This window comes from Amaranthus tricolor, chromosome 5, assembly GCF_026212465.1.
Source record: "Amaranthus tricolor cultivar Red isolate AtriRed21 chromosome 5, ASM2621246v1, whole genome shotgun sequence".
In the NCBI taxonomy this organism is placed as follows: Eukaryota; Viridiplantae; Streptophyta; class Magnoliopsida; order Caryophyllales; family Amaranthaceae; genus Amaranthus; species Amaranthus tricolor.
In genome coordinates, this window is record NC_080051.1 from 18,204,548 (window position 1) to 18,215,199 (window position 10,652).

Sequence of the window (10,652 nt, forward strand, 5' to 3'; positions counted from 1 at the left end):
TATTATTAAATTTACATTAAAATAAATCAAGCAAGATCCCACTTGATTATATTTTAATTTATAGAGTAAGAGCAAAACACATTTTCAGAGTGATTAATGAATAATATTCAAAACCAAATGGGATAATAATAGTGAATAGATGAAGTATAATGCAATATAATGATTATAAATTTATTAAGTAATTAGTTAGTTAACTAAATTTCATTCTCTCTGTCCCATTTGGTGTGCACCATATAATTTGAAAAGTTCTTACATATTTGAATCAAACCACCCAAATTAAAAGGGACAAAGAGTGTATATGTATACTTTGATTTCAATTTCCAACATTTTTTATTACAAGGTAGGGTCAGGAAATGATAGGTGAAAAAAAAAACACTAAATCTTTCATGAGAAAAAATATAATCAAGTGGATCCTATTTGAATCGTTTAATCGCATTCTTTCATAATATATTAACTTTTTATATTTTTTAGATTTATGTAATTCAATATATACATGATTTAAATAACACATTAAATTGCGTAAAAAGTGTAGTATAACATGCATAATAGACGGAAGACCTATTATTTAATAATAACAAGTGACCATTATGAAAAAAAGAAATACCTTCGTATGATGACCTTGAGCTTCTAATTTTTCCATGTAGCAGAAAAATGTTAAGCTTTTGGTTTAATTAAGTATTTATTTTGACTGAATGACGAAATATGTGGTCAATTATAGTGATTACAACGTTTATTTTTTTTTGTAAGAAAATGTCATTTCGTTGGGTAAAAATAATGTAAAGTTAACAAAAAAAACTTCCTTTTGTCTATCATATAAAAAAAATAAAAAGTGACGGTCACCCTAGAAATTAAAAAAAAAAAAAGTGACGGTCACCCTGGAAATAAAAAAAAAAGTTTATTTATTATGTAAAAATCCGAAAATTTGGAGCTCCATAAATTTCCCTAACAAGATTAACAAGTGAAAATGATGTTTTTTCTTGCATTCAATGCAAATTAGTGTATCCGTCGAAGACGTAAAAGGTTAACGTGGATGAATCATGTCCCTGAAATTATTTACAATCAATTGATAAGAAATTCAAAAAATTGTTTTTTCTTTCAATTTTATCCTTAAAATTTCGTAGTCGAACAAGAAGTTGAAACTGAAATTTGGAACAATACAAATTATAATTTTTTGATAATAGCAATTCAAATTATGGCTCGATTGTCCAATTTATACCTCTTCATTTACAATTTTCTTCAAACCATTGGCTGGTAATCTCAATTTCCCTGCAAAATCATTCATTTTAGCATTGATATAATCTAGTACTTACTACTTATCAAGATATTCTAACTCTTTTTTTTTTTTTTTTGGGTTGCAGGGCAATTGCATTCTGGCGAATTTTAATAGATCTCAGTACCACTCATTCCTTCAATGCCGCATTTGCCTCTTCTGGGCAACTTATTTGTAAGCATTTTATTTTATTTTTTGCCACATTTGTACTAAAATTTTTGGGTATTACTTTAAATATTTGAATTTTTGTGGGCATAAAAGGTTTATTGCAGAAAACTGCTTTCTTGGAAGTTATACATGGTGCTTTAGGTATGTATGTTCTTTTACTTATAAGATACTACTATTTCAATTTTCATACAAATTTGCTTGAAAGTTTGTTTTATTTGTGCATGTCTAAGACATTATAGTTGTCAGTTCTATTATTAATTATTATTATCATTGGAAAAAATTGTTAAAAACTATACTACTTATAGAATTACAACTTCTGTCAAAAACGAGGTATGTTGTAAATAGGTGTTTGTTATTAATAACTACCACTTAACACCCAAGCTAACAGATGGACATAATTTTGGTACGAAAATGGCTTGATAGTTAAGCGTGTTCTACTTCAATCATCTCCTTTTCTTCACAAAATTCATTTTAATGCGCATCAACATTTCGAGAGTTGGTATGAAGTAGTAATGGAAAATTGTGAACTAATTTTTTATGATCAATGTTTCATTAACTTGGGATGACATAATACATTTCATGAAATTTACACTAGCAATCATTCTTATTGCCAACCGAATAGGCCGTAAATGGTAATCTTTCACAAATAAGACTAATTTGTAATGTGGTTTTTCACAAGATATTTATAAGGCAAGTTCTGAGAAAATGTGTAATTGTATAGGTATTTTATGACAATTTATCGTTCTGGAGGTCTGAAGTTACCTATATTATTTGTATGTTTTAACGAGAATGTAGGTATTGTTCCAAGTGGAGTGTTGTTACCTCTTATGCAATGGGGAGGAAGAACTCACTATCTTCTAGCTCTTGTTGGGAACATTGTTGAGGTTCATGGCTTTCCTTATACACATCTTTTGAACCCACTTGGGTTTTTTGTGAACTCTTTTGAATTAGTTGTCGCATTCATAGTTCGAATTGCCTGTCAATGTAAAAATTGATTCAACAGTCTGGACGGCAAGCTTAGACAATGTAAGTCTGTGTGTCAATGTTAAACGATTCTTTTTTCTAAAATCTGTACAGGTACAAGAGTCTCAATCCATTTTTGTAACTTTTGCTGCTTGGAGCATCAGTGAAGTGAGTTGCTTCAACTTGGCTATCTTTGAAAACTTTCACTTGAAATGACCTATGATTCGTTTTTTTATGTCATTGCGAACTCACTATCTTCGTTTGCTGCTTGGAGCATTAGTGAAGTGAGTATATATTCAGAATCAGATTAAGAAATTTGACGCTTATAATCTCACTTATTTTAGGGCTAATAAGTCAGAATATCAGTTTTGTCTATTTCAAATAAATTTAGGAATTTTGAGGTGAAAAGAATTGGACCAAGATGCTGAATAATGATTTGAAGCTTGAAATGAACGCTGTAGGAACTTCGTATTACAGGTTCATGGATTTATTTTGAACATCTTATTATCGAATATGTTCATGTTCTCCTGTCTTTTCGGAGGGTTATCATGTTTATGGAACTTAAAAATAGATATTTAGTCCGAATCTGAATAATTGAGGTCACATCAGAACAAGAATCTTTGACGTGCTGAATATGTAGGTTAGGGCTGTGAGTCTGACCATGGCGGCTATGCGTTTTCTGTGGCAGGAGGAGTTTGTGAGTTGAAATGGATTTGACAGGGGATTCTTTCAGTTGCTCCATGTATACTGGATTAATAGCATTTGAAATTTTTGAGATTCCTTAGAAAGATGCAGAATCAGATTCTTGTAAAGTAGAAATGATTTTTTGATGCATACTGTTGGTACAGTCTCCCCTACTCCCCCAAGAAATCGTAGAAGTCCCTTGCAAAGAAGAAAAGTGAAGGTTAGGAAGAAAGACCACGACACACCAGAGGCTTAGTACAGATTAGTATATTTTACCTCTTAGAGGCTTCTAAACAAACTCACAGGACTTTGTGGATTACTCTCCCATTTCTTTTTTACTGTCTTTATACTCACTACTCAAATTTGTGCCCACCTCACATTTCAATGGATTTAATAAATTGTTTTGGGTGATTGATAGTCATCAATATCATCATCATCCCCAGTGTATCACGCTCATAGAAAATTATAATCAAAGTCTGGGTGATTGATAGTGTGATAGTTAAAAAAAATGTATTCTGAAAAATTGTTGAAAACAAATTTAAGAACATTTCACAATTTTCTTTGAGAAACTCTTGGATGAAAGAAAAGCCTCACCAATTAATTTTCATGCATTTCCCCGTGGATATTGATATGATGGTTAAATTTGCTGAATTTAGTTGGTATCCTAACTTCGAAATGTAATGCTCATATTCTATCTGCTTTGAATGATATAAATATTTGGTGTATTGATTTGCAATTTTTATTGCCATCACATGTTCATTGGTCATCATTTTATGCTTCTTGTTTGTCTATGAGAATTATCTAAATGTTTGGAATGGATACAGGTAATTAGGTACTCAAACTACGCTTTAAGCTGTATTGGAAAATGCCCATATTGGTCGACCTACATCAGGTTTTCTTACTTCAACAATTATGTTCTTTCCGGTGGATAGATGTCGTTCAACTGTGATCCTTATGCATGGGCTTGATTTTCATATTCATTTGATCTATTTCTCTGTCAGGTACACTCTTTTCATCCCAGTGTATCCTGTTGGAGTTGCTGGTGAAAGTAAGTATGCTGATTTATCTCAATATCTTCTTTCTTTTAACCTTTATTTTTATTACTTATTTGTTACATAATTTTGGATGTTTAAGAGCCTGTAATGTTAGCTCATTTAATTTTTCATGCCTGCCTGAAGTAGTCGTTAAAAATTGTGTTAAATTCATGCCCTGCAGTGTGGCTTATGTACCAAGCTCTTCCATATATAAAGGAAAAGGACCTTTACAGAAATTTTTTCGCTGCCCTTCATTTCAGCTATCTTACCTTTGTCAAGGTACTATACATTTATTTTTTATCGCAATGTTAGAAAATTCCTTATATAGTTATATTTTGAGCATTTCCTCGTGTGTTTGTCATTGTAAAGAATATTCACCAATTTCAGACCAATGGTAAAAGGAATGTGGGAGAATTAAATTATTTATTTATTTAATCGATGGAGGGAGTATTTTGATGAGTTATTTAATCGAGAACAAGGAAATGTTTTAGAAGACATATTTATCGCTACCATGGATGAAAACAAAGAATTATGTTTAAGAAACCAGAAGTCGAGGGTGCTTTGAAGAAATGAAGCTAAAGAAAGCGGTGAAGTCATATGTTGTATCTATTGAGGTGCAGAGATGTATAGGGAGGATTCGAGTAACTTAATTAACTAATTTATTCAATTGAAGACCAACATGATGTCCAAGAACTAGGAGAGAACAGAGAAGTACTTTGGTACAAATCTATAAGAACAAAGGGGATATACAAGATTTCTCCAACTACTGTGATAAAATCATTACCGTTACTATTAAGAGTGATTTAAGTTTAAGGGATGAATCCTGAAAAAAGTTACCGATGTCAATAGGTTAAATAAAAATTACATTTAACAATGTTCGATCTTGGTAATTGTTCACGACGAGTTTTCATAGTTTGAAAACAATGTACTACCATCCGTAAGACCATCAATTAACCAACCCTAATAAGTAATTAGGCAGCCTTAAGAAAGCAAACGGTAACCAACAACTTTTGCCTTCTTCACCATCTTCACAAAAACCTGCAATTTTCTAACCTCTAATATTACTCGTTTTTTTTTTATTTAGGTGATGTCAGTTAACCTCATTGACATCACAGTGGATCGCCACTAAGAAGTATGTATGAAGATATACCAACATATGCATATTAGAGAATCAGTTCGAAACGATAGAGTACTGTAGGGTTAGAAAAAAAGGAATTACACATGATTTTTATCAATTTGAAAAGCTACTAAGAGAAATATTTTATTAGACAATGACAAAGAACATTATTCCTAGAAACTACATTATTATAGTGTAGACTACAAAATATAAACTGTAACTGAGAAGTGAGAACAAACATTAAGCCATGTGGATGGGGAACAAAGGATTTTCCAATCACAATTTACCTTCTTCAAGGTTCATTCCTGGGCTCTTTTCTTTTTTCAGAGGTCTTAGATGAGATCACTTAATTATTTCAAAGAGATGTGCCTTAGTGCATGTTACTAATGACATTGTTTTACTAGATGAAATTGATATATATTAGATATAAGGGTAGTATGGGTATTTTAGTATTAGTTAGTCATAACCTTAAGGGAGGGGTGAACTAGTATTAATAAGAAAATGATAATAGAGAACGATATTAGAATATTTGCTATACACTTTAGTTGAGTTCTAAAACTCATTTTAGGAGAGTTTTAAGCCTCTCGAATGCTTGTATTCACTTTCTTTGTAGTTCTTGCATCCGTTACAATTATGAATTCTTCATTGTCATGGCATATCAATGGGCTATTCCATTGCGTTGCAGAAATAAAGAGGATTTAAATGTAAAGTTAGAATGATGGAGACAAAAGTTGAAGTCACAAGGGTTAAATTGAGTTGAACTGTAGACGTACGACGGAATACATGAAGTGTCATTTTAGCACAAATGACTTAAGTAAAGACACTATAAAGTTGGTAGAAAAAGAAATCGCTTCATATAATTATTTCAAATACTTTGGGTTCATCTTTTAGAGTAATGTTGATATTCACTGGGATGTGAACCAAAGGATTTTGGTTATAAAAATGGAGAATGAAAATTGGGTAATTATGTTATTAAGTGATTACGGTGTACTCTTACGACCCGTTTGGTTATAGGTATTAATTAGTGGGAAATGTGATGGAAAGTTAGTGTAATTTTAGTAGAATAATATCTTAACAAGTTTAATGATCATATTTAGTCTTATTTTAATCATCTCATTTTCTTCAAATTTCATCCCAATGCATTACCATTCTGATAGGTAGTATTACACAGTAATGGATAATAACAAAAAAAACATTTATATGATGAACATTTCATCACCATGAGAATGACATAGTACTTTTCATGAAAATTTACAATATAAATCATTTTCAATTCCATCAGTTAGTAACAACAACCAAACAAACGGTAAAGGTTAAAGATAAGTTTTATCGAGGTGTCATTAGACCAACATGATTATGAGTCAAAATGTTATCCTTTTAGGAGGGATTTTTATAGGACTATGGGGGTAACTGAAATGCATAATACTTATATGGATGAGTGGATATACTTTGAAGGTCATAATTTTTGATAAAAGACATAAGATGAGTCGTAGATATTGAAGATAAGATGAAAGAGAATCGTTTAAGGTGGTTTGGACATATGTAACAACGGAGTGTTGGCAAATTAGTAAAGAAATTAGATATTTGGGACTTGAGGATATAAGAGGAGGAAGAGGAAGATCGAAGAAGACATGTATGGCGGAAAAGGATATGAAGAATTTTAATTTATTGGTTGAGAATTTGTGATGATAGATAACTGAAATGAATGGAGGAGGAGAAATCATTTGGATAACCAATGAGATTGATTTATTGGTTCTGGTAATTGACTTCAATCATTTCGGATTAAGTCTTTTGTTATTGTTGTTATGGTTGTAATAACTGAGTGGGCATAGGTGTTGTGATAACTAAATGATAATATTGTTTTCTTTTATGATTAAAATTTGATGTTATTTGTTACTACTTGCAGAGGATAATGAATTCTTTTAGAACCCTCATCCTAGTGAAAGTATTATGGTTTGTTGATTGGAGGAAATGATAAGTTCAACTATTGATTGCCTTCAACAACTCAATACCTGTGCCAACTTCTCCTGTACACCATAGCCACCATTGCCATTGCTGAGCACACAAATAGTCCAAATTTAACCAAAACGTTGATTACCAACAGCCAAATTTGCAAGATTGGTGGAATTTTGATATCAGTTTTTCCCATTAGTAGCACCATGCTAAACTTTTCAGTTTTCTCATCCTTACTAGTGCTTCCATGCATGATTATATGTTGCCTAAACTACACTTTTGGAGGATAGCAGTGCAATTTGCCTCATATCTGACATTAGCAAATGACAAAGATGGCAGAGGGATTAGAAAGTGTAGGAGGTTGAGCAAGGATGAAGATGGTAGGCCAAAGATATAAGATGAATTAATTGAGGTGAGGGAGACATCTCAATACTTAGTACGTGTCACTATGTAATCGTTAAAAAAGCAACTAAGATAGGAACCAACCACCTCTCCTGAGTCAAAGGAATGGGCTCAAGTTCATTATATTTCTTTCCTTTCAAGTGATTTTTTTTTTTAGTGAAAACGAGAACACATCCTCACAATGTTCATGTCCTTTTCAGGTCTTAATAAGTATCTTAACACTTCTTTTTAATGTTAACAAATTTCATGCTAACTAGCTGACGCTTGGATGAACTTCTGATGTTAGGTGGCTCTTGTCTGCTATCCTTTTCTTTGGTTGAAGCTTTACCTGCATTTACTGAAACAAAGACGATCCAAGCTGCGTAAACCTCGTCAAACGAAGAAAGAGTAGTCATTCAATGTTGTCCCTTCGGTCTCACAGTGGATTAATGTGCTGTTTACATTCTGTACGTATCTCCTGTATTTCACTGACTTCAGATCAAAACACATTCTTTTTTCCAGTCATGTTATCATATATTCTTTTCTATGCAATTTGCCTGAATATTAATTGTTTCGTTGGCTTACTCTCCCAGTAAGCCATGTGATCATTAGGATGGTAGTATTAGTGCATTACATTGCGAAACTTACGCGCTGATGTACCTTACAATTTAATTTTACGAAGAAAAAATAGCGATACTCATATGATGCCTTTTGCCTGCTTAAAGCACTTGTCTGTATTTATGCTAGTGCTATGTGAAGATTTTGTTTTCGATACTGATTCTATTTTGTGGCTTCATTTAGTTGATTTAGGGCTTTCTGGTGTAACTGTGAGATGTTTTACGTTTTTTTCTGAGTCCAGACCGGGTGAAATGAAGCATGGTGTATCTCAATGTTTGTTCAGAGCATGGGCTAACTGAATTATGCCCAACAATCTGATTACTAGGCATAATAAAACTTCATTTTTGTGAAATTAAATCAAGTAAACCATGAGCGCGATAATTAACAATCAATAATTCATTGAAGCAAAGGAAGAACTTTTCACCAGGACGGTTTAACACTGCCAGTATTTTGATGAAAAAAATAAAACATGTAGAAAACAGTCGAATCTTATGGGAAAATGCATATACAACCCAGTAGCTGCCATTCAAACATATAGGCTTACTAAAGGGGAGGAAATGTTCGTGTCTTAGTTAGGAAGCTCCTCGTAGTTGTCTGGCTGAATGAAGACGATGTGGTAGAGGAGAGCAGCAATTGAAGCACCGATGAATGGGCCGAGCCAGTAGACCCAGTGGTTGTCCCATGTCCAGCTGACAACAGCAGGACCAAAGGATACTGCAGGGTTCATGGAGGCACCGTCGAAGGCACCACCAGCCAAGATGTTGGCTCCAACAATCAGACCAATGGCCAAGGGAGCAATGATGCCGATGTCACCCCTCTTTGGGTCGACAGCAGTAGCGTAGACAGTGTAAACAAGTCCAAAGGTCATCACGATCTCAAAGACGAGAGCATTCCAGACACTCACTCCAGAGGATAGAGCAAATGCAGATGTTGGCTGTTGACAGGGGAAAACCAGTTTCAGGTTAGCTTAGTTTTCGACCTTGAAAATGTTATAAGCTGACATAGAGCCATCTTGAAAAATTTGGGGACCCTGTGCAAAACTTTAATTTTGCGCCTTATTTATAGTCAATATATTTATTTTGTTAATAAACTTAACATATTTGTTTTTTGATTAACTTTTTCATGTACGGGAGAAAGAGGGGCCCTATGCGGTCGATCATCTCGCACACCCTCAAAAACCTCCCTGCTGATATTGACACAAATGAGCTGCAGGACATGTTTGACTAAGACTAGCATAAACTAGGGAAGAAAAATGGCCTACCAGCTCTAAGTCATCTATATAACTAAACGAGTAGGATAATACTTCAGGCAGTACGTGGGCATGGCACGGCCCTTGCAGGCCATGCCTTGCTGAGCCACTGTATCAACGAGGGTGAATAATTTTCTTTTGGGGGTGAGGTGTAGATGACGGGAAATTGAAAGTAGAACTACACGAAAAGATTTGTAGGATTTGATGCATATTTATTTACCAGTCCACCGGTGGAGAAGTTAAGGAGAAGGCAAGCAACGACAGCACCAAGGCACTGAGCAATCCAGTAAAGGATACTCCTGAAAAACGAGATTTTACCACCAAGGAAAGCACCAAGGGTAACAGCAGGGTTGACGTGTCCACCGGAGATGTTGGCACCCACCGAGACAGCCACAAACAGTGCGAAACCATGAGACAATGCAGCAGCTACTAGCCCAGCAGGGGTTGCGGCTCCACCATCTGTGAGCTTGCCTGTACAAACACACATCAATTTCATCAGTAACTAAAGGCATACAACCTTTTTTTTTCGCAACGAAGGAAATAAGCATAAAAAGTTTGTGATCATAGACATAAGTAAACTCACTGAATGCCATGCCGGAACCTTCTCCAGCAAAAACAAAAATAAGCATCGAGATGAACTCAGCCAATGCAGCCTTGAGGGCTGCGGGTTGGCTAGCTTCGGCAGCTGAACCGATGTCAAGTCTTGGGATCGGCATTCTTGCAATGCTAGTTAACCTTTTTTTTTTCGAACCTCTTGTATATCTTTGCTTGTTCCTCTAAGCTCTGTCTGGTGCATTACAGTGCTTTAGGTCTCCATTATATATAGTTGGCATCTAGAGGTCTAAAACAATAATTAGTCTTCATTTCTTTATTATTTATTAGCTCGTTTTATATGAGATGGTCTTATAATGAAATGGGTCCATATAATTAGTCAATTTCTCTGATTGATTACTTTAACACTAATTCTTAAATGAGATGATCTCATGGTGAGACCATCTCTATTGGGTGACCCAATATACTTTTTTTGTCTTAAATTAATCACTTATAATGTTAAAGTAATCACTCATAATTTTAATATAATTAAATTTTATAGTCTTAGAGTGATTACTTATAACCTTAAAACGATACTTATAACCTTAAAACGATTACTTATGATCTTAAAGTAATCAATTGAAGAAATGGGATATTATATAGATCCGTCTCATGGTGATACGG

The 10,652-nt window shown here is 33.9% G+C and overlaps 2 protein-coding genes across 3 annotated transcripts; one reads left to right on the forward strand and one right to left on the reverse strand.

Moving 5' to 3' along the window:
• The first annotated feature begins 941 nt into the window (after positions 1-941).
• Positions 942-8,901, forward strand: LOC130812787 (uncharacterized). 2 transcript variants are annotated; one of them, XR_009042123.1, is made up of 10 exons: positions 942-1,251; positions 1,359-1,444; positions 1,532-1,579; positions 2,234-2,322; positions 2,516-2,569; positions 3,910-3,977; positions 4,087-4,133; positions 4,301-4,398; positions 7,878-8,037; positions 8,761-8,901. XR_009042123.1 is itself a non-coding variant. In XM_057678384.1 (9 exons), exons 1-9 carry the CDS (start codon positions 1,193-1,195, stop codon positions 7,980-7,982), a joined length of 654 nt encoding a protein of 217 aa, XP_057534367.1. In that variant the 5' UTR covers positions 942-1,192; the 3' UTR covers positions 7,983-8,044. The 2 variants fall into 2 exon arrangements, 1 of the variants encoding a protein (XP_057534367.1); XM_057678384.1 differs by lacking the exon at positions 8,761-8,901 and having other exon boundaries at positions 7,878-8,044.
• Positions 8,757-10,153, reverse strand: LOC130812786 (aquaporin TIP1-2-like). The gene is made up of 3 exons (XM_057678383.1): positions 10,021-10,153; positions 9,658-9,908; positions 8,757-9,122 (listed from the first exon to the last, which is right to left on the reverse strand). The coding sequence occupies exons 1-3, from the start codon at positions 10,151-10,153 to the stop codon at positions 8,757-8,759; spliced, it is 750 nt and encodes a 249-aa protein (XP_057534366.1).
• Between the last annotated feature and the right edge of the window lie 499 nt (positions 10,154-10,652).